The sequence below is a fragment of the Heptranchias perlo genome, unplaced genomic scaffold (genome assembly GCF_035084215.1).
Source record: "Heptranchias perlo isolate sHepPer1 unplaced genomic scaffold, sHepPer1.hap1 HAP1_SCAFFOLD_372, whole genome shotgun sequence".
NCBI classification, from domain to species: Eukaryota; Metazoa; Chordata; class Chondrichthyes; order Hexanchiformes; family Hexanchidae; genus Heptranchias; species Heptranchias perlo.
The window spans coordinates 130423-154129 of record NW_027139384.1 but is presented as its reverse complement, the minus strand read 5'-3'; the positions used below and the strand labels follow the sequence as shown (position 1 = coordinate 154129).

General features: G+C 57.4%; 1 protein-coding gene across 1 annotated transcript in view; it reads left to right on the top strand.

Moving 5' to 3' along the window:
* The window catches only part of LOC137311619 (plexin A3-like), a gene marked incomplete at its 3' end in the record, with an annotated part of 195978 nt that overhangs the window by 42077 nt on the left and 130194 nt on the right, over window positions 1–23707 (top strand). The window contains exon 2 of the mRNA XM_067978717.1: window positions 8867–9049. Coding sequence (XP_067834818.1) covers window positions 8867–9049 — 183 coding nt within the window. The remainder of the gene's footprint in view (window positions 1–8866; window positions 9050–23707) is intronic.

The window sequence follows — 23707 nt, the reverse complement described above, 5'->3', positions numbered from 1 at the left end:
TAGAGGTTTAGGGAGGGAATTCCAGAGCGTGGGGCCGAGGCGGCTGAAGGCACGGCCGCCAATGGTGGAGCGATGGGAATCGGGGGATGGGCAAGAGGCCGGAATTGGAGGAGGGCAGAGATCTCGGAGGGTCGTAGGGGCTGGAGGAGGTTACAGAGGTAGGGAGGGGGAGGCGAGGGCCATGGAGGGATTTGGGATGGTCCTGAGAGGTGGTGAAAGGTAGAAGTCCTTTCTAGCCTGAATTAGTTTAGTCCTCCCTCCCACTTCTATCCCCTTCTCTGTTGACGCCTGCCCAGCGAAGGGTTTGGAAATCCATCATACGATTTCCAGGGGAACGTTTTTTTACTCTTTTGTTTACTGAGGTGACGCGAGCCTCTCCCTGCTGCTGCCAGCTGTGGCTTGCTGGCACTCTCCGAGGCCCCCAGTGCCAGCTTCGGAAGATGCCCTGACGTGCCACATCTGTAACTGGTTAATCTCCGCTGGAGTTGCTCTCTCTTGTGTACAGGGTACTTCCCTCCGCCCCCCCGCACTTCCACATTTTGGCCCAGGGCCACCCAATGTCGGCCGGCTATTCCACCCTGGAGGGCATCACAGGTGAGCACAGTGGTGTTCTCGCCCGACATCCAATCACGTGGACCTCCCGACGAGGGACACTGGCCAGTGAGCAGGAGCCTCCCTAACTGTGGGGCCAATTGTAGCATCGTTACCTGCTACATCTAACCCCTGCTGTACCTGCCCTGGGAGTGTTTGATGGGGACAGTGTAGAGGGAGCTTTACTCTGTATCTAACCCTGTACCTGCCCCGGGAGTGTTTGACGGGACAGTGTAGAGGGAGCTTTACTCTGTATCTAACCCTGTACCTGCCCTGGGAGTGTTTGACGGGACAGTGTAGAGGGAGCTTTACTCTGTATCTAACCCTGTACCGGTCCTGGGAGTGTTTGACGGGACAGTGTAGAGGGAGCTTTACTCTGTATCTAACCCTGTACCTGCCCCGGGAGTGTTTGATGGGACAGTGTAGAGGGAGCTTTACTCTGTATCTAACCCTGTACCTGCCCTGGGAGTGTTTGATGGGGACAGTGTAGAGGGAGCTTTACTCTGTATCTAACCCTGTACCTGCCCTGGGAGTGTTTGATGGGGACAGTGTAGAGGGAGCTTTACTCTGTATCTAACCCTGTACCTGCCCTGGGAGTGTTTGACGGGACAGTGGAGAGGGAGCTTTACTCTGTATCTAACCCTGTACCTGCCCTGGGAGTGTTTGACGGGACAGTGTAGAGGGAGCTTTACTCTGTATCTAACCCTGTACCTGCCCTGGGAGTGTCTGATGGGACAGTGTGGAGGGAGCTTTACTCTGTATCTAACCCTGTACCTGCCCTGGGAGTGTTTGACGGGACAGTGTAGAGGGAGCTTTACTCTGTATCTAACCCTGTACCTGCCCTGGGAGTGTTTGACGGGACAGTGTAGAGGGAGCTTTACTCTGTATCTAACCCTGTACCTGCCCTGGGAGTGTTTGATGGGACAGTGTAGAGGTGGAGTGTTTGATGGGACAGTGTAGAGGGAGCTTTACTCTGTATCTAACCCTGTACCTGCCCTGGGAGTGTTTGACGGGACAGTGTAGAGGGAGCTTTACTCTGTATCTAACCCTGTACCTGCCCTGGGAGTGTTTGATGAGGACACTGGGTGCCTGATAATGCTTTCTCTTGCACTACCTCACCTTGACGAGCGTTGAACCGACAGGGGTGAAAAATATAAAGTACAGATACAGGCCGAGTGATGAATTTTACAGCGGATGCTCTTGTATTGGGGTAAGCACAGGTGTTTGCACAGACAATACGCTGCGGTTACTATCTCCTGTGTCTCTCTGGAGTACTTAACACCATCAAATAGCCCCTGTTATCTCTTACTCAGCAGCATCCACGTCCGGCCGGGAGAGATAAGAGCTCCTGTGGGAACGAGAGGACTTGTTGCTAACTTAAGGCTCTGTTATTGTTGGCCACCACAAAACATTGGCACTAATCTTGTCTTGCAAACTCTTCCCCCCCCCGCCACCCCGAACCCCCGACAAAAAAATAAATAAAAGTCACTCCCAGTTTCTCTTCCCCGCTCTTGCCGGGCTAGAGTCTCCCCTCGCCAGTACCTAACCCAAGGAAGCTATTTTTCAGGCCTTTGCGGTTCGGCTTAGGGCCTAGGCAGCTGAAGGCAGGGCTGCTGATGGTGGGCCGACAAGAACCGGGGCTGTCCAAGAGGACCGGGCCGGAGGAGCGCAGAGATCTGGGAGGGTTGTAGGGGCCGGAGGAGGTCACGGGGAGAGGGAAGGGGAGGGCGGGGGGGGGGGGGGCGGGGGGAGGCGTGGGCCACGGAGGGGATTTGAACAGGAGGATGAGAATTTTAAAATGGAGACGTTGCAGGACCAGGAGCCGATGTCGGTCAGCGAGCACAGCGAGGAGGGGGGGAGTGGGCGAACGGGACGAAAGGAGGGAGGTGGAGAGTCTGAGGGCTTTAGGGAGGGAATTCCAGAGCTTAGGGGGGCCTCGAGGGTCACGGGGGGGGGGCGGGGGCTTGGAAGACGGGAGGCCGGCCAGTCTGGGTGTGGGACAGAGGCACGGACCAGGGTTTCAGCAGCAGATGAGCTGAGGCAGGGGAGCAGGAGACGGCGATAGACGGAGGTGGAAGTCGGCGGCCTCGGTGATGGAATATTGCAACCCCCTCCCGACCAAAACAAAATCTGCACTGCGCTCTTGCTGCGTTTCCATCGTAACCATGACACCAGAGCTCCCTTTGGGACGCACAACACTGCTGCTCGCCCTTCAGTCGAGTGTGTAAACAGGTTTGCTCAGTCTCCCTGGGAGCCTGGGAGCCCCACGGGGGGCGAACCCATCGGAAAACCCTGATTTAGGCCGCGCTCGGATAAACGCACTTGTTGTTTCGATTCCCACCCCCTCCCCGGTTCCTCTCCCTCCCGCACTCCCCCCACTCCGCCGTCCCCCATCCACTCCTCTCCTATAGGATCTCCAAACGCTCCCCACCCCCAGCAGAGCCGGGTGAGGACTAGGAGCAGGCTCTCGTCGCCAGTCGGCGCAGGCTGGGCTATTCGACTGTGGGAGGCAGCTCCTCCCCCACCCTGTCTCGTTCTTGCCTGGGATGCTCTCTTTCTGGCATGGGTCACCCAGGGAGCACAGCGTGGTTTACACACCCACCTCCGCGCCAGCCCACGAGGGCTGAGGAAAATCATAGACTCCCCGCCCCCCCCCGCCCACCTCCACACAACCAGGGGGAGTGCAGGACAAGGGGAAATTTCAGCTTATAATCCAGGCCGTTCAGCAGAGAAGTCAGGAAAGACTTCTTCACAAAAAGGGTGGAGAAGTGGGAACTCTCTCCCACAAAAAGCAGTAGCTGCTCGCTCAATTAATCATTTAAAATCTGCGATCGATAGATTTTTGGGTATTACGGGATATGGAGCCAAGTTGGGTAGATGGAGTTAGGTTACAGATCAGCCATGATCTCATTGAATGGCCAAACAGCCCGTGGGGCTGAATGGCCTCCTCCTGTTCCTATATAACAGGCCCAAGGGGCTGAATGGGCCTCCTTCTGTTCCTATATAACAGGCTCGAGGGGCTGAATGGCCTCCTCCTGTTCCTATATAACAGGCCCAAGGGGCTGAATGGGCCTCCTTCTGTTCCTATATAACAGGCTCAAGGGGCTGAATGGCCTCCTCCTGTTCCTATATAACAGGCCCAAGGGGCTGAATGGGCCTCCTCCTGTTCCTATATAACAGGCCCAAGGGGCTGAATGGCCTCCTCCTGTTCCTATGTAACAGGCTCGAGGGGCTGAATGGCCTCCTTCTGTTCCTATATAACAGGCTCGAGGGGCTGAATGGCCTCCTCCTGTTCCTATGTAACAGGCTCGAGGGGCTGAACGGCCTCCTCCTGTTCCTATATAACAGGCCCGAGGGGCTGAATGGCCTCCTCCTGTTCCTATATAACAGGCCCGAGGGGCTGAATGGCCTCCTCCTGTTCCTGTGTAACAGGCCAAGGGTCTGAATGGCCTCCTCCTGTTCCTATATAACAGGCTCGAGGGTCTGAATGGCCTCTCCTGTTCCTATATAACAGGCTCGAGGGGCTGAATGGCCTCCTCCTGTTCCTGTGTAACAGGCCAAGGGGCTGAATGGCCTCCTCCTGTTCGTATGTAACAGGCCCGAGGGGCTGAATGGCCTCCTCCTGTTCCTATATAACAGGCTCGAAGGGGGCTGAACGGCCTCCTCCTGTTCCTATATAACAGGCTCGAGGGGCTGAATGGCCTCCTCCTGTTCCTATATTCCCGTCCACAAATGCTACCTTAGCAGCGATTAAAACCTGCGACCTTTGCTGGTCAGTTGTCTTGGTAACACAGTCACTGGGTGGCGTGCTCACCCCCTGAGGTACCGGAGTGGGGCGAGGAGGGATTTTTATATAAAAAAGTCAAAAAATTTCAAACCTAATTTCAGCTCTTTAATAATTTATTTACTGAATTATTAAAAGCAAAGTGTGCTATTTTTTTTAAGAAACTGCGAAAACACAGCCAGTGTCTGTGCAAATATATTCCCCGTCCTCGTGCGACTTTCTCAAACCTCCCTCATCACTCCCCGCCCGCCCGGGACCCTGCTCTGTATTCTTTTCCTCAATATTCCCAGCGTTGCTTTCTCTGTAACCTCCATGGCCCCCCTCCCTATCTCTGTATCCTCCATGGCCCCCCTCCCTATCTCTGTATCCTCCATGGCCCCCCTCCCTATCTCTGTAACCTCCATGGCCCCCCTCCCTATCTCTGTAACCTCCATGGCCCCCCTTCCCCTATCTCTGTAACCTCCATGGCCCCCCTCCCTATCTCTGTAACCTCCATGGCCCCCCTCCTATCTCTGTAACCTCCATGGCCCCCCTCCTATCTCTGTAACCTCCATGGCCCCCCTCCCTAATCTCTGTAACCTCCATGGCCCCCCTCCCTATCTCTGTAACCTCCATGGCCCCCCCTCCCTATCTCTGTAACCTCCATGGCCCCCCCTCCCTATCTCTGTATCCTCCATTGCCCCCCCTCCCTATCTCTGTAACCTCCATTGCCCCCTTCCCTATCTCTGTATCCTCCATGGCCCCCCCTCCCTATCTCTGTAACCTCCATTGCCCCCCCCTCCCTATCTCTGTAACCTCCATTGCCCCCCCCCTCCCTATCCCTGTAACCTCCATTGCCCCCCCTCCCTATCTCTGTATCCTCCATGGCCCCCCCTCCCTATCTCTGTAACCTCCATTGCCCCCTCCTCCCTATCTCTGTAACCTCCATTGCCCCCCCTCCCTATCTCTGTAACCTCCATTGCCCCCCCTCCCTATCTCTGTATCCTCCATTGCCCCTCCCTATCTCTGTATCCTCCATTGCCCCCCTCCCTATCTCTGTATCCTCCATTGCCCCCCCTCCCTATCTCTGTATCCTCCATTGCTCCCTCCCTATCTCTGTAACCTCCATTGCCCCCCCTCCCTATCTCTGTATCCTCCATTGCTCCCTCCCTATCTCTGTAACCTCCATTGCCCCCCTCCCTATCTCTGTATCCTCCATTGCCCCCTCCCTATCTCTGTATCCTCCATTGCCCCCCTCCCTATCTCTGTATCCTCCATTGCCCCCCCTCCCTATCTCTGTATCCTCCATGGCCCCCCCTCCCTATCTCTGTATCCTCCATGGCCCCCCTCCCTATCTCTGTAACCTCCATTGCCCCCCCTCCCTATCTCTGTATCCTCCATTGCTCCCTCCCTATCTCTGTATCCTCCATTGCCCCCCTCCCTATCTCTGTACCTCCATTGCCCCCCCTCCCTATCTCTGTATCCTCCATGGCCCCCCCTCCCTATCTCTGTATCCTCCATGGCCCCCCCTCCCTATCTCTGTATCCTCCATTGCCCCCCTCCCTATCTCTGTATCCTCCATTGCCCCCCTCCTATCTCTATAACCTCCATTGCTCCCTCCCTATCCCTGTAACCTCCATTGCCCCCCCTCCCAATCTCTGTAACCTCCATTGCCCCCCCTCCCTATCTCTGTATCCTCCATGGCCCCCCCTCCCTATCTCTGTATCCTCCATTGCCCCCCCTCCCTATCTCTGTATCCTCCATGGCCCCCCTCCCTATCTCTGTATCCTCCATGGCCCCCCTCCCTATCTCTGTATCCTCCATTGCCCCCCCTCCCTATCTCTGTAACCTCCATTGCCCCCCTCCCTATCTCTGTATCCTCCATTGCCCCCCCTCCCTATCTCTGTATCCTCCATTGCTCCCTCCCTATCTCTGTATCCTCCATTGCCCCCCTCCCTATCTCTGTATCCTCCATTGCCCCCCCTCCCTATCTCTGTATCCTCCTTGGCCCCCCCTCCCTATCTCTGTATCCTCCATGGCCCCCCTCCCTATCTCTGTAACCTCCATTGCCCCCCCTCCCTATCTCTGTATCCTCCATTGCTCCCTCCTATCTCTGTATCCTCCATTGCCCCCTCCTTCCCTCCTATCTCTGTATCCTCCATTGCCCCCCCTCCCTATCTCTGTATCCTCCATGGCCCCCCCTCCCTATCTCTGTATCCTCCATGGCCCCCCTCCCTATCTCTGTAACCTCCATTGCCCCCCCTCCCTATCTCTGTATCCTCCATTGCTCCCTCCCTATCTCTGTATCCTCCATTGCCCCCCTCCCTATCTCTGTATCCTCCATTGCCCCCCTCCCTATCTCTGTAATCCTCCATGGCCCCCCCTCCCTATCTCTGTATCCTCCATGGCCCCCTCCCTATCTCTGTAACCTCCATTGCCCCCCCTCCCTATCTCTGTATCCTCCATTGCCCCCCCCTCCCTATCTCTGTATCCTCCATTGCCCCCACCTCCCTATCTCTGTATCCTCCATTGCCCCCCCCTCCCTATCTCTGTATCCTCCATTGCCCCCCCCTCCCTATCTCTGTATCCTCCATTGCCCCCCCTCCCTATCTCTGTAATCTCCATGGCCGCATCTCCCTCCCTATCTCTGTAACCTCCTCCAGCCCCTACACCCCTCCGAGATCTCTGCCCTCCTCCAATTCCGGCCTATCCCCGATTCCCATCGCTCCACCATTGGCGGCCGTGCCTTCAGCCGCCTCGGCCCCACGCTCTGGAATTCCCTCCCTAAACCTCTCCCGCCTCTCTCTCTCCGCCTTAAGACGCTCCTTAAAACCTCCCTCTTTGACCGAGCTTTTGGTCACCTGTCCTAATATCTCCTTACGGGGCTCGGTGTCAAATTTGTCTGATTTACGCTCCTGGGAAGGTCTTGGGGACGTTTTACTACGTTAAAGGGCTGGATAAATGCAAGTAGATGTACCTGACCCTCTCTGCCCCCGAGGGTTTCGGGATCCAGTGTCTGGCCCCAGATTCATTATTTGGCCATTGTGGCTCAAGTCAGTTGGTCATTGGAGGCGGGGGGACAAACTATAGGGGTGCTCCATTTGTATATGCCACCTCTTGGGCTGTGTGGGGAAGGGGGGAGCGGTCAGTAACCATCTCGCTTCTGATCGCTCCCCACCGCAAGGTAGGAGTGATGCAGACATAACTGAGCACCAGCTGTGATGCCTTCCACAGTTGAGTATCCTGCTGACATTCGCTCACGTGTGGCGTGGCGGGGGGTGGGCTGGAGGGTGGAAGCGAGGTCACCAGAAAGGGGAGGCCCCCGTGGAAGCCATCCCCTGGTGAGGGGTTGGAGTCTTCGGGAAGGGGGGAGGGAATGGAGGGGGAGGGAATTGAGGGGAGGAAATTGGGAAGGAAATTGAGGGGATGGGAAATTGAGGCATGGAGGAAATTGGGATGAGGGGGGAAGGGGAGGGGGAAATTGAGGTGAGGAGGGGAACTGGGGGGAGGGCAGGAAATGGAGGGGAGGAAATTGGGGTGAGGAGAAGGAAGGGAATTGGGGGAGCGGAGGAAATTGGGGAGGGGAGGAAATTAGGGTGAGTGGGGAGGGCAGGAAATTGGGGAGGGGAGGAAATTGCGGGAAGGAAATTGGGGGAGGGGAGGAAATTGAGGGGAGGAAATTGGGCTGAGGGGGGAGGGCAGGAAATTGGGGAGGGGAGGAAATTAGGGTGAGTGGGAGGGCAGGAAATTGGGGAGGGGAAGAAATTGCGGGAAGGAAATTGGGGGAGGGCAGGAAATTGAGGGGAGGAAATTGGGTGAGGGGGGAGGCAGGAAATTGGGGGGAGGGGAGGAAATTGGGGGGAGGGCAGGAATTTGGGGAGGGGAGGAAATTAGGGTGAGTGGGAGGGCAGGAAATTGGGGGGAGGGGAGGAAATTGGGGTGAGTGGGAGGGCAGGAAATTGGGGGGAGGGCAGGAAATTGGGGTGAGGGGGAGGGCAGGAAATTGGGGGGGAGGGGAGGAAATTGGGGTGAGGGGGAGGGCAGGAAATTGGGGGGAGGGGAGGAAATTGGGGTGAGGGGGGAGGGCAGGAAATTGGGGGGAGGGGAGGAAATTGGGGTGAGGGGGAGGGCAGGAAATTGGGGGGAGGGGAGGAAATTGGGGTGAGGGGGAGGGCAGGAAATTGGGGGGAGGGCAGGAAATTGGGGTGAGGGGGAGGGCAGGAAATTGGGGGGAGGGCAGGAAATTGGGGTGAGGGGGAGGGCAGGAAATTGGGGGGAGGGCAGGAAATTGTGGGAAGGAAATTGGGGTGAGGGGGGAGGGAGGAAATTGGGGTGAGGGGGAGGGGAGGAAATTGGGGGAGAGGGGGAGGGCAGGAAATTAGGGGAAGGAAACTGGGGCGAGGGGGAGGCGATCCACCCAATCGGCTGCGGAAGTTTCCCCTCTGGTGCGGCCGTGAGTTGTGAGCTGAGTTACGATGACCGAGCCGAGTCTTTGTTGCTTTCACCCTGTAGCCGCTCCGGATCGAAGACGATTTCTGCGGCCAGGACTTCAACCAGCCGCTGGGGGGCACGAGAGCGGTGGAGGGGATCCCCCTGTACCAAGACAAGACGGACGGCATGACCGCAGTGGCCACGTACAATTACAACGAGCACACGGTGGTCTTCATCGGCACCAGAGCCGGCTACCTGAAAAAGGTAGGTCGCCGGGGGGGGGCCATCGGGGAGGGCGGGGTTTCTATAAGGGGGTGAGTCGTTGTGGATCCCATGGGGTTTGTATGGGGGGATGGGGAAGAGGACGAGGAAGGGGTCGGGGGGGGGTGGGGGGGGTGGGAAGGAGACAAGGAAGGAGATGGAGGGGAGCAGGAACGGGACGAAAGTGGGCAGACAGAAGACATTTGTGAGAGACCGCACGCTCCTGCATTGAAAGAGTGACATGTGGTGTCCGATTCGTGTTATCGTGAGTTCCCGATGCTTTCTGAGAGAGAGGTGAGTCGCTGCAGGGCAGATTGCCCGCACGGACTGCAGCGGTTCAAGAAGGCGGCTCACCACCGCCTTCTCAAGAGGCAGCTTGGGGACGGGCGATGAATGCCGGCCTCGCCATGCGACGCCCACATCCCAGAAAGAATTTATAGAATCTGCCAGCACAAAAGGAGGCCAGTCGGCCCATCGTGCCTGCCCCAGCTCTTTGAAAGAGCTATCCAATCAGCTCAGCTGCCCTTTCCCCATAGCCCTGTTAAGTGTGTGCACATCACAACTGAGTCTGCCTCACACTCACACTCATATACGCACGCTGTCTCTCTCTCTCGCACGCTCTCTCTCGCACGCTCTCTCACGCTCTCTCTTGCACGCTCTCTCTCACACGCTCTCTCACGCTCTCTCTTGCATGCTCTCTCTCACACGCTCTCTCACGCTCTCTCTCTCGCACGCTCTCTCTCGCACGCTTCTCTCTCTCACGCTCTCTCTCGCACGCTTTCTCTCTCACGCTTTCTCTCTCTCTCACGCTCTCTCTCGCACGCTCTCTCAAGCTTTCTCTCTCTCACGCTCTCTTGCCGCTCTCTCTCGCACGCTCTCTCTCTCTCTCACGCTCTCTCTCACGCTCTCTCTCTCTCGCTCTCTCGCACGCTCTCTCCTCTAGCGCGCTCTCTCTCTCGCGCGCTCCTCTCTCTCTCACGCTCTCTTTCTCACGCTCGCTCTCTCACGCTCTCTCACGCTCTCTCTCTCTCGCTCTCTCACGCTCTCTCGCACGCTCTCTCTCTCGCACGCTCTCTTTCACGCTCTCTCTCGCACGCTCTCTCTCGCACGCTCTCTCTCACGGTCTCTCTCACGCTCTCTCTCCATCGCACGCTTCTCTCGCTCTCTCAAGCTTTCTCTCTCTCACGCTCTCTCAAGCTTTCTCTCTCACGCTCTCTCGCCGCTCTCTCGCACACTCTCTCTCTCTCGCTTTCTCTCTCGCTCTCTCGCACGCTCTCTCTCACGCTCTCTCTCATGCTCTCTCTCACGCTCTCTCTCTCTCACGCTCTCTCTCTCACGCTCTCTCTCTCACAGCTCTCTCTCTCGCACGCTCTCTTTCACGCTCTCTCTCTCGCACGCTCTCTCTCACGCTCTCTCTCACGCTCTCTCTCACGCTCTCTCTCATGCTCTCTCTCACGCTCTCTCTCATGCTCTCTCTCATGCTCTCTCTCACGCTCCTCTCTCTCACGCTCTCTCTCTCGCAACGCTCTCTCTCACGCCTCTCTCTCTCGCACGCTCTCTCTCACGCTCTCTCTCTCACGTTCTCTCTCTCTTCGCGCTCTCACGCTCTCGCGCTCTCACGCTCTCTCTCTCACGCTCTCTCTCACGCTCTCTCTCTCTCTCTCTCACGCTCTCTCTCTCTCACTGCGCTCTCTCTCTCTCTCATGCTCTCTCTCAAGCTTTCTCTCTCTCACGCTATCATCGCCGCTCTCTCTCGCACACTCTCTCTCTCTCGCACGCTCTCTCTCACGCTCTCTCTCACGCTCTCTCTCTCTCACGCTCTCTCTCACGCTTTCTCTCTCGCTCTCTCACCGCTCTCTCACGCTCTCTCACGCTCTCTCTCACGCTCTCTCAAGCTTTCTCTCTCTCACGCTCTCTCGCATGCTCTCGCTCTTGCACGCTCCTCTCTCTCGCTCTCTCGCACGCTCCCCCCTCTCTCTCTCTCGCACGCTCTCTCTCTCTTGCACATTAAGAACAACTTGCATTTATCCAGCGCCTTTAATGTAGTAAAATGTCCCCAGATGCTTCATGGGAGTGTAAATCAGACAAAGGAGATATTAGGACAGGTGACCAAAAGCTTGGTCAAAGTGGTAGGTTTTAAGGAGCGTCTTAAAGGGAGAGAGAGAGAGAGGCAGCGAGGGGATCACAGCATCAGCCTCTAGGAGATTTAGGACTGAGGGAAGAAATTTATTCAGAGAGAGAGAGATCGACACAGGGAGTGGGTTGTGCGGAGGGGAGTAGGGGCAGAAATTGTAGGATCATTTGGGAGGGAGGGTGGTGTAGGGTCCTCACCCCATTCCATCTTGTGTGCGTTGCAGGGAGTTTGCGGAGGAGATTGACCAGAATGGTTCCAGGATGAGGGACTCCAGTTGCGGGGAGAGACTGGAGAGACTGGGATTGTTCTCCTCAGAGCAGAGAAGGTTAAGGGGAGATTTAATCGAGGGGTTCAAAATCATGAAAGGGTTTTGATCGAGTAAATAAGGAGAAACTGTTTCCAGTGGGCAGGAGGGTCGGTGACCAGAGGACACACAAATTTAAGGTGATTGGCAAAGAGCCAGAGGCGACATGAGAAAAACACTTTTTTTACGCAGCGAGTTGTTCTGATCTGGAATTCGCTGCCTGAAAGGGCGGTGGAAGCAGATTCAATAATAACTTTCAAAAGGGAATCGGATAAATACTTGAAAAGGGAAAATTTTCAGGGCTACGGGAAAGGGCCAGGGGGAGTGTGGGACCAATTGGAAAGTTCTTTCTCGATGGGCAGAATGGCCTCCTTCTGTGCTGTACCATTCTATGCTCCTCTGAATGATCGGAGAGGGAGCGCAGCACTGTCGGAGGGTCGGTACTGAGGGAGTGCCGCACTGTCGGAGGGTCCGGGTACTGAGGGAGAGCGCTGCACTGTCGGAGGGTCAGTACTGAGGGAGCGCCGCACTGTCGGAGGGTCAGTACTGAGGGGAGCGCCGCACTGTTCGGAGGGTCGGTACTGAGGGAGCGCCGCACTGTCGGAGGGGCGGTACTGAGGGAGCGCCGCACTGTCGGAGGGTCGGTCCTGAGGGAGCGCCGCACTGTGGGAGGGTCAGTACTGAGGGAGCGCCGCACTGTCGGAGGGTCCGTACTGAGGGAGCGCCGCACTGTGGGAGGGTCAGTACTGAGGGAGCGCCGCACTGTCAGAGGGTCGGTATTGAGGGAGCGCCGCACTGTCGGAGGGTCAGTACTGAGGGAGCGTCGCACTGTCGGAGGGTCGGTACTGAGGGAGCGCCGCACTGTCGGAGGGTCGGGTACTGAGGGAGCATCGCACCTGTCGGAGGGTCAGTACTGAGGGGAGCGCCGCACTGTGGGAGGGGTCAGTACTGAGGGAGTGCCCGCACTGTCGGAGGGTCAGTACTGAGGGAGCGCCGCACTGTCGGAGGGTCGGTACTGAGGGAGCGCCGCACTGTCGGAGGGTCAGTAGTGAGGGAGCGCCGCACTGTCGGAGGGAGGGTACTGAGGGAGCGCCGCACTGTCGGAGGGTCGGTACTGAGGGAGCGCCGCACTGTCGGAGGGTCGGTACTGAGGGAGCGCCGCACTGTCGGAGGGTCAGTAACTGAGGGAGCGCCGCACTGTCGGAGGGTCGGTACTGAGGGAGCGCCGCACTGTCAGAGGGGCCGTCTTTCGCATGAGATGTTAAACCGAGGCCGCCCCGTCTGCCCTCTCGGATGGACACGAAAGATCCCGACGGCCACTACTGGAAGAAGAGCAGGAGGGGGGGAGGGGGAGTTCTCCCCGGGGGGTCCTGGGGCCGATATTTATCCCTCGACCAACATCACCAAAAAAACCCATGACTTGGTCACATTACAACAGTGATTCTACTTCAAAAAGTACATCATTCTCTCCCTCTCTCTCTCTCTCCCTCTCTCTCTCTGTCTCTCTCTCTCTCTGTCTCTCTCTCTCTCTGTCTCTCTCTCTCTCTGTCTCTCATCCTCGTCCTTTTCTCTCTCTCTGTCTCTGTCTCTGTCTCTCTCTCTCTCTCCCTCTCCTCTCCCTCTCCCTCTCCCTCTCTGTCTCCCTCTCTCTCTCTTTTTCTCCATCTCTCTCTCTCTCTGTCTCTCTCCCTCTCCCTCTCTGTCTCCCTCTCCCTCTCTGTGTCTCCCTCTCCCTCTCCTTGTCTCCCTCTCCCTCTCCCTCTCTGTCCCTCTCCCTCTCTGTATCTGTCTCTCTCCCTCTCTCTCTCCCTCTCTGTGTCTCTCTCCCTCTCCGACTCCCTCTCCCTCTCTGTCCCTCTCCTCTCTCGGCTTTCTCTGTCGCCCTCTCCCTCTCTGTGTCCCTCTCTCTCTCTCTGTCTCTCTATGTCTCCCTCTCCTTCTCTGTCTCTCTCTGTGTCTCCCCCCGTCTCTGTCTCTCTCTGTGTCTCCCTCTCCCTCTCTGTCCCTCTCTCTCTCTGTCCCTCTCTCTCTCTGTCCCTCTCTCTCTCTGTCCCTCTCTCTCTCTGTCCTCTCTGTCTCTGTCTCTCTGTATCTTCCTCTCTGTCTCTCTCTGTCCCTCTCCCTCTCTGTCTCTCTCTGTGTCTCCCCCCACCCTCTCTGTCTCTCTCTCTGTCCCTCTCCCTCTCTGTCTCTCTCTGTGTCTCCCTCTCCGTCCCTCCTCCCCTCTCTGTCCCTCTCCTCTCTGACTCTCTCTGTCCTCTCTCTGTCTGTCTCTCTCTGTCCCCCTCCCTCTCTCTCTCTCTCTCTCTCTGTCTCTCCCCCAGGTTGTGCACTGTACTGGGTCGTATCTCGAGGAAGGCGTCTGATACTTGCCTGCCTCTGGTAGCTTTTGCTGTAATTAAAATGCTGGCTGTGACCCCTGGCAGACTGTGACCGGGGCATAACAGACTCGAGGAAATTAAAACACCATCAGCGAACTCTGGAAGTCTGCCAAGTCTCGAGAAGCCATTGTGTTTTTACTGAGCTCAATACCAAGAGGCACTGGCTGCTGCCGGGAGCATTAACCCTTTCTCAACCCCTCCCTGCCCCGCTCTCCCACATGAGGGGCACAATTGCTACTGGAAACAAACCCAGGTTTGGCCTCACGCCCCTGGGACGTCCCAAAGTGTTTCACATCCAATTATTTGAAGTGTGGTCACTGTTGTAATGTAGGAAACGCAGCAGCCATATAGTGCAGAGCAAGATCCCACAAACAGCGATGTGATAAATGACCAGATCATCTGTTTTTTTTAGTGATGTTGGTTGAGGACAAATATCGGCCCCAGGACCCCGGGGAGAACTCCCCCCCGTCACCATCTCCTCCCCCCTTGCTCTTCCTCCAATAGCGGCCGTGGGGATCTTTTACTACATCCACCTCAGAGGGCAGACGGGAGGCCTCGGTTTAACATCTTATCCTGAAAGACGGACCCTCCGACAGTGCGGCGGCTCCCATCTGTACCGACCCTCCGACAGTGCAGCGCTCCCTCAGTACCGACCCTCCGACAGTGCGGTGCTCCCTCAGTACCGACCCCTCCGACAGTGCGGTGCTCCCTCAGTACCGACCCTCCGACAGTGCGGCGCTCCCTCAGTACCGGACCCTCCGACAGTGCGGCGCTCCCTCAGTACTGACCCTCCGACAGTGCGGCGCTCCCCTCAGTACCCGCCCCTCCGACAGTGCGGCGCTCCCTCAGTACCGACCCTCCGACAGTGCGGCGGCTCCCTCAGTACCGACCCTCCGACAGTGCGGTGCTCCCTCAGTACTGACCCTACCGACAGTGCGGCGCTCCCTCAGTACCGACCCTCCGACAGTGCGGCGCTCCCTCAGTACCGACCCTCCGACAGTGCGGCGCTCCCTCAGTACCGACCCTCCGACAGTGCGGCGCTCCCTCAGTACTGACCCTCCGACAGTGCGGCGCTACCCTCAGTACCGCCCCTGCCGACAGTGCGGCGCTCCCTCAGTACCGACCCTCCGACAGTGCGGCGCTCCCTCAGTACCGACCCTCCGACAGTGCGGCGCTCCCTCAGTACCGACCCTCCGACAGTGCGGCGCTCCCTCAGTACCCGACCCTCCGACAGTGCGGCGCTCCCCTCAGTACTGACCCTCCGACAGTGCGGCGCTCCCTCAGTACCGACCTTCCGACAGTGCGGCGCTCCCTCAGTACGGACCTCCGACAGTGCGGCGCTCCTCAGTACGGACCCTCCGACAGTGCGGCGCTCCCTCAGTACGGACCCTCCGACAGTGCAGCGCTCCCTCAGTACCGACCCTCCGACAGTGCGGCGCTCCCTCAGTACCGACCCTCCGACAGTGCGGTGCTCCCTCAGTACCGACCCTCCGACAGTGCGGCGCTCCCTCAGTACCGACCCGTCCGACGGTGCGGCGCTCCCTCAGTACCGGCACCGGGGGAGTGTCGGGCCTGATTATGGGGCTCGACTGTCTGGAGGGGGCTTTGAGGCCTGAGTAACCCTTACCCTGCAGAATAAGCAGTTCAACTACATTGAGTTACAGTGAGTAACCTTACCCTGCTTAGTAATACAGTGAGTAACCCTTACCCTGCTGAGTAATACGGAGAGTAACCTTTACCCTGCTAAGTAATACAGCGAGTAACCCTTACCCTGCTGATTAATACAGTGAGTAACCCTTACCCTGCTGAGTAATACGGAGAGTAACCTTTACCCTGCTAAGTAATACAGTGAGTAACCCTTACTCTGCTAAGTAATACAGTGAGTAACCCTTACCCTGCTAAGTAATACAGTGAGTAACCCTTACCCTGCTAAGTAATACAGTGAGTAACCCTTTACCCTGCTAAGTAATACAGTGAGTAACCCTTACCCTGCTTAGTAATACAGTGAGTAACCCTTGCACCTGCTTAGTAATACAGTGAGTAACCCTTACCCTGCTTAGTAATACAGTGAGTAACCCTTGCCCTGCTAGTAATACAGTGAGTAACCCTTACCCTGCTTAGTAAATCAGAGAGTAACCCGTACCCTGCTAAGTAATACAGTGAGTAACCCTTACCCTGCTAAGTAATACAGAGAGTAACCCTTACCCTGCTTAGTAATACAGTGAGTAACCCTTACCCTGCTTAGTAATACGGAGAGTAACCCTTACCCTGCTAAGTAATACCATGAGTAACCCTTACCCTGCTTAGTAATAAATTGAGTAAACTTTACCCTGCTTAGTAATACAGTGAGTAACCCTTACCCTGCTAAGTAATACAGTGAGTAACCCTTACCCTGCTAAGTAATACAGTGAGTAACCCTTACCCTGCTTAGTAACACAGTGAGTAACCCTTACCCTGCTTAGTAATACGGAGAGTAACCCTTACCCTGCTAAGTAATACCATGAGTAACCCTTACCCTGCTTAGTAATAAATTGAGTAAACTTTACCCTGCTTAGTGATACAGTGAGTAACCCTTACCCTGCTTAGTAATACAGTGAGTAACCCTTAACCTGCTAAGTAATACAGTGAGTAACCCTTACCGTGCTTAGTAATACAGTGAGTAACCCTTACCCTGCTTAGTAATACGGAGAGTAACCCTTACCCTGCTTACTAATACAGTGAGTAACCCTTACCGTGCTTAGTAATACGGTGAGTAACCCTTACCCTGCTAAGTAATACAGTGAGTAACCCTTACCCTGCTTAGTAATACAGTGAGTAACCCTTACCCTGCTTAGTAATACAGTGAGTAACCCTTACCCTGCTTAGTAATACAGTGAGTAACCCTTACCCTGCTTAGTAATAAATTGAGTAAACTTTACCCTGCTTAGTAATACAGTGAGTAACCCTTACCCTGCTTAGTAATACAGTGAGTAACCCTTACCCTGCTAAGTAATACGGTGAGTAACCCTTACCCTGCTAAGTAATTTGGTGAGTAACCCTTACCCTGCTTAGTAATACAGTGAGTAACCCTTACCCTGCTTAGTAATACAGTGAGTAACCCTTACCCTGCTTAGTAATACAGTGAGTAACCCTTACCCTGCTTAGTAATACAGTGAGTAACCCTTACCCTGCTAAGTAATACAGTGAATAACCCTTACCCTGCTTAGTAATACAGTGAGTAACCCTTACCCTGCTTAGTAATACAGTGAGTAACCCTTACCCTGCTTAGTAATACAGTGAGTAACCCTTACCCTGCTTAGTAATACAGTGAGTAACCCTTACCCTGCTTAGTAATACAGTGAGTAACCCTTACCCTGCTTAGTAATACAGTGAGTAACCCTTACCCTGCTTAGTAATACAGTGAGTAACCCTTACCCTGCTTAGTAATACAGTGAGTAACCCTTACCCTGCTAAGTAATTCGGTGAGTAACCCTTACCCTGCTTAGTAATACAGTCATGATGTGGAGATGCCGGTGATGGACTGGGGTTGACAATTGTAAACAATTTTACAACACCAAGTTATAGTCCAGCAATTTTATTTTAAATTCACAAGCTTTCGGAGGCTACCTCCTTCCTCAGGTGAACGATGCGGAAATGAAGTCCTCGAAATCGAGGACTTCATTTCCGCATCGTTCACCTGAGGAAGGAGGTAGCCTCCGAAAGCTTGTGAATTTAAAATAAAATTGCTGGACTATAACTTGGTGTTGTAAAATTGTTTACAATAGTAATACAGTGAGTAACCCTTACCCTGCTTAGTAATACAGTGAGTAACCCTTACCCTGCTTAGTAATACAGTGAGTAACCCTTACCCTGCTTAGTAATACAGTGAGTAACCCTTACCCTGCTTAGTAATACAGTGAGTAACCCTTACCCTGCTTAGTAATACAGTGAGTAACCCTTACCCTGCTTAGTAATTCGGTGAGTAACCCTTACCCTGCTCAGTAATGCAGTGAGTAACCCTTGCTCTACCTGGCTGTTGAATTGTGTTTTGACTTGCACTGTGAACTGTATAAACAGGAGAGTGAGCAGTTGTGGTGAGTTGGAATGCTAGGACTGCAGGAGTGAAGGGGAGAGAGGGGGCTGTGTGTGTGTGTTTTTTGAATCCCAGTTGTCTGCCAGGCCACCCCTGTCAATGATCTGGTACATTGGAATTCTGTGCACTGTTGGAATCTCTCCAGGATCTAGCTGGAAAGCCCTGCTTTCCTGTGAAAGAGGTCGGCAGATTTGCTTCTCAAAGTACAGTAGTCACTGTGGGAGTCAAGGCTGGCCCCAGATGTCTTTATAATTTTTCTTGTATTATTATAATATTTGGAGAGGTGCTGCTGTACACGCGGAGCACACCAAGCAACGTTGCATCTCCTTGGAGCGGATGCGACATGATCTCCTGAGCAGGGAGTACAACTTGGCCTCAGTGCCCGGGGGCTGGGGGTGGGGTAGGGAGGGGAAATATCAGCCTTGCTTACCTCTTCAGCTCAGGGATCGGCGATACCTCTTTCTCGGCCCACCCGAGGTCAGGGGCAGAATCAGGCTTCTCCCGGGGTGCCTCTTCTGCAGTCGAATAGCCCCCGCTGAGCTGGTCGTCCGCAGGGGGGCGGGAGGGGGCTGGGGCCGGGCAATCGGAGGAGGAGAAGGAAAGCAGGGAAGCTTAAAACTACCGAGCCCCCCGGGCCAAGAAACCCCTGCGGCGAGACGGTGAGGCGGGGGAGGGGGTGGCGGCTTCAATCTGGGGGCTGGGAGGGGTGGGGGTTAACCCCGCTTGCGATCGCGCAACCACTGACCACCCCCGCCCTCGCTGGAAGAGAGCCGGACCCCGTGAGAGGGCGGGAACGGCCGCGGCGATGCCCCTCCCAGTCGAATATCTCGCCCGAGAAAGACTTTGCGTTCGGATCCGGCTCAGGACCTCAGGACCGCGGGGTCGCCCCCCCCCCTCCTCCCAACCCCGCCCCCCCCCCCCCCCCGCGGCCAACGGAGCACTTCGAAGTGCGTTGGCGAAGGTTCGGGAGTCCGCTTGGCCTTCTGTCAAGGCTCGCACAGCCCGTGCCCCTGGATTTGGGAAGTGGCTCGCTGTGTAAACAGAAAAGCTGCTGGTTAAATAAACATCTCTCTGCTCCGACTGCAGCTAGCTCCCTGCCAAGAATTGGCACTTTCCACTCTTAAATTGGCCTCAGCTGCCTGGCACGTCCCAGCTCACTGAGCCCAGGCCCCCCCTTCACTCCCTCCCCTTCCCCGACCATGAATGTTTATGGTTAAACTGACACAAGCAACTTCCAGCTTGAAGTGACGAGTTCTTTCTGTATCTTTTTTTTCTTCTGCCTGTGTCTCTCTTTTAAAGTTCTCGTCCCCCTCCGTGGCCCTCGCCGTCCCCTTCCCACGCCAATCTCCTCCAGCCCCCACACCCCTCCCGGATCTCAGCGCTCCCCCCGTTCCGAGGGAGGGCCGCGCCGTCTTTCGGGGCGAGACGTTCCCCCGAGTGCCCCTCTCGGGCGGGCGGGAAAGATCCAGCAGCCGCTATTGGAGGAGGAGCAGGAATTGGATAGATACTTGAGGGGAGAAAAAATTTGCAGGGCTACGGGGAACGAGTGTGGGACTAGCTGGATTGCTCTTACAGAGAGCCGGTATGGGCTCGATGGGTCGAATGGCCTCCTTCTGTGCTGTCACCAGTCTACGATTCTAACGGGTGGGGGGTTGGAATTCCCTCTGGTGTCCTGGGGCCGATATTTATCCCTCAACCAACACCTAAAAAACAGATGATCTGGTCATTTATCACATTGCTATTTGTGGGATCTTGCTGTGCACAAATTGGCCGCCGCGTTACAACTCTTCCAAACAAACTTCATTGGCTGTGAAGTGCCTTTTGGGACGTCCTGAGGTGGCGAAAGGGGCTGGAGCAATGGGGGTTCTTCTCTTTCTCTTTGGGGACCCCCGCAGGGAGAGAGCAGATCCACTCCTGAGGAATCCCTCCGAGGTGCGAACAAATAACGGCTGGAGGCCTTTCATGTCGCACCAGGCAGAGAGGTCGTGACCTCTGGGCAGGTCCATGAATTGGGTCTTCTCCCGCTCCCCCTCGCCCTCCCCCCTCACTCTCCCCCCTCACTCTCCCCCTCTCGCTCTCCCCTCGCCCTCCCGCTTGCTCTCCCTCTCCCGCTCGCTCCCCTTCTCCCCCTTGCTCTCCCCCTCGCTCTCCCTCTCTCGCTCTCCCTCTCCCTCTCCCCTCGCCCTCCCTCTCCCTCTCCCCCTCGCTCTCCCTCTCTCCCTCGCTCTCCCTCTCCCTCTCCCCTCGCCCTCCCGCTCCCTCTCCCCCTCGCTCTCCCTCTCCCCCTCGCTCTCCCTCTCCCCCTCGCTCTCCCTCTCCCCCTTGCTCTCCATCTCCCGCTCGCCTCCCCCTCTCCCCCTCGCTCTCCCCCCCTCGCTCCCCCCCTCGCTCCCCCCTCGCTCCCCCCCTCGCTCCCCCCTCGCTCCCCCCTCGCTCCCCCCCTCGCTCCCCCCCTCGCTCCCCCCTCGCTCCCCCCCTCGCTCCCCCCCCTCGCTCCCCCCCTCGCTCCCCCCTCGCTCTCCCCCTCGCTCTCCCCCTCGCTCTCCCCTCGCTCTCCCCCTCGCTCTCCCCCTCGCTCTCCCCTCGCTCTCCCCCTCGCTCTCCCCCTCGCTCTCCCCCTCGCTCTCCCCCTCGCTCTCCCCCTCGCTCTCCCCCTCGCTCTCCCCCTCGCTCTCCCCCTCGCTCTCCCCCTCGCTCTCCCCTCGCTCTCCCCCTCGCTCTCCCCCTCGCTCTCCCCTCGCTCTCCCCCTCGCTCTCCCCTCGCTCTCCCCCTCGCTCTCCCCCTCGCTCTCCCCCTCGCTCTCCCCCTCGCTCTCCCCCTCGCTCTCCCCCTCGCTCTCCCCCTCGCTCTCCCCCTCGCTCTCCCCCTCGCTCTCCCCCTCGCTCTCCCCCTCGCTCTCCCCCTCGCTCTCCCCCTCGCTCTCCCCCTCGCTCTCCCCCTCGCTCTCCCCCTCGCTCTCCCCCTCGCTCTCCCCCTCGCTCTCCCCCCTCGCTCTCCCCCTCGCTCTCCCCCTCGCTCTCCCCTCGCTCTCCCCCTCGCTCTCCCCCTCGCTCTCCCCCTCGCTCTCCCCCTCGCTCTCCCCCTCGCTCTCCCCCTCGCTCTCCCCCTCGCTCTCCCCCTCGCTCTCCCCCTCGCTCTCCCCCTCGCTCTCCCCCCTCGCTCTCCCCCTCGCTCTCCCCCTCGCTCTCCCCCTCGCTCTCCCCCTCGCTCTCCCCCTCGCTCTCCCCCTCGCTCTCCCCCTCGCTCTCCCCCTCGCTCTCCCCCTCGCTCTCCCCCTCGCTCTCCCCCTCGCTCTCCCCCTCGCTCTCCCCCTCGCTCTCCCCCTCGCTCTCCCCCTCGCTCTCCCCCTCGCTCTCCCCCTCGCTCTCCCCCTCGCTCTCCCCCCTCGCTCTCCCCTCGCTCTCCCCCTCGCTCTCCCCCTCGCTCTCCCCCTCGCTCTCCCCCTCGCTCTCCCCCTCGCTCTCCCCCTCGCTCTCCCCCTCGCTCTCCCTCTCTCGCTCTCCCTCTCTCGCTCTCCCTCTCTCGCTCTCTCCCTCTCCCCCTCGCTCTCCCTCTCCCCCTCGGTCTCCCTCTCTCGCTCTCTCCCTCTCCCCCTCGCTCTCTCCCTCTCCCCCTCGCTCTCTCCCTCTCCCCCTCGCTCTCTCCCTCTCCCCCTCGCTGTCCCTCTCCCCCTCCCTCTCTCACTTTCCCCCTCGCTCTCCCCCTCCCTCTCCCCCTCGCTCTCCCTCTCTCGCTCTCTCCCTCTCCCCCTCCCTCTCCCTCTCTCGCTCTCTCACTTTCCCCCTCGCTCTCCCCCTCCCTCTCCCCCTCTCCCCCTCCCTCTCCCTCTCTCGCTCTCTCACTTTCCCCCTCGCTCTCCCCCTCCCTCTCCCCCTCGCTCTCCCTCTCTCGCTCTCTCCCTCTCCCCCTCGCTCTCCCTCTCTCACTCTCTCCCTCTCCCCCTCGCTCTCCCTCTCTCGCTCTCTCCCTCTCCCCCTCGCTCTCTCCCTCTCCCCCTCGCTGTCCCTCTCTCGCGCTCTCCCTCTCCTGCTCGCTCTCTCCCTCTCTGGCTCTCGCTCTCCCCCTCGCTCTCTCACTTTCCCCCTCGCTCTCCCACCCTCCCTCTCTCCCTCTCCCCCTCGCTCTCCCTCTCCCCCTCGCTCTCCCTCTCCCCTCGCTCTCCCTCTCTCGCTCTCTCCCTCTCCCCCTCGCTCTCTCCCTCTCCCCCTCGCTGTCCCTCTCCTGCTCGCTCCCCCCCTCGCTCTCTCACTTTCCCCCTCGCTCTCCCACCCTCCCTCTCTCCCTCTCCCCCTCGCTCTCCCTCTCCCCCTCGCTCTCCCTCTCTCGCTCTCTCACTTTCCCCCTCGCTCTCCCCCTCTCCCTCTCCCTCCCCTCGCGGGCAGGTGACGAGCTGCAGCCATGCTCTTGAACAATGAGTGCCTTTACACAGATATGCCCCCTCAGCTAATACTCATTTGGAGAGACGGTGGGGATTACTTCAATTCTGCTGTCGTCTGATGTTCATAATTTTTTTTTAAAAATGCCCGTGCCAATCGCAGAGGGCTCTTAAATCAGGCTGGCAGGAGAGGCAGGGTGTGTCAGAGAGGGGGTAAGGCAGGCCACGAGGCCCCAAGAGTGAGGGGAGAAACCTCAGCTTCTTGCACACACTAATGTTGGATCTTTTCAAACGATGATCTCAGCAGACATACCTTGGCACAGTCCGGGACTGGACAGGGTGATTGAATTAACAGCAGGAACTACAGAGTAAACACTGTGGAAAGCTCCCCCGCCCGCCCCAGTCTGGGAAAGGCATCGATTATCTCGAATTTTTAACAAACCCTCCGGGGGACCCACTTCTACTTGTGTGTGTTTTTCGTAATTGTGAGTGCACGGTGATTATTATAATATCTCTCCCCCCACCCACCCACCCCCGGAAACACTCTTGGAGTTGCCGTTTCCCTAAGTTCCTTCTTGTTCACTCCCCTGATTCATTAACTCCCCGCTGTTAAACGTGTGTGCTTGTTTCTCTCTCTCTCTCTCTCTCTCTCTCTCGTCACCTCTCTCTCTCTTTCTCTCGCTCTCTCTCTCTCACCCTCTCGCTCTCTCCTGCCCTCTCTCTCTCTCTCTCATCCCCCCTCTCTCTCTCTCATCCCCCCTCTCTCTCTCTCGTCCCCTCTCTCTCCCTCGCCCTCTCTCTCACTCACTCGCCCTCCCTCGCCCCCTCTCTCACTCTCACTCACCCTCTCTCTCTCTCCTGCCCTCTCTCACCCTCTCTCTCTCTCGCCCTCTCTCCCTCTCTCATCCCCCTTCTCTCTCTCTCGTCCCCTCTCTCTCCCTCGCCCTCTCTCTCACTCACTCGCCCTCCCTCGCCCTCTCTCTCACTCTCACTCACCCTCTCTCTCGCTCTCTCTTGGCCCCTCTCTCTTTCGGCCTCTCTCTCTCTCTCGCTCTCTCTTGCGCTCTCTCTCTCTCCCTCTCTCGCTCTCTCCCTCTCTCTCTTTCTCGTCACCTCTCTCTCTCTTTCTCTCGCTCTCTCTCACTCACCCTCTCTCTTTCTCGCCCTCTCTTGCACTCTCTCTCTCTTGCTCTCTCTTGCCCTCTCTCGCCCTCTCTCTCTCGCCCTCTCTCCCCTCTCTCATCCCCCCTCTCTCTCGTCCCCTCTCTCTCCCTCGCCCTCTCTCTCACTCACTCGCCCTCCCTCGCCCCCCTCTCTCACTCTCACTCACCCTCTCTCTCTCTCTCACTCTCTCGTCCCTTCGCTCTCTCTCGTCCCCTCTCTCTCCCTCGCCC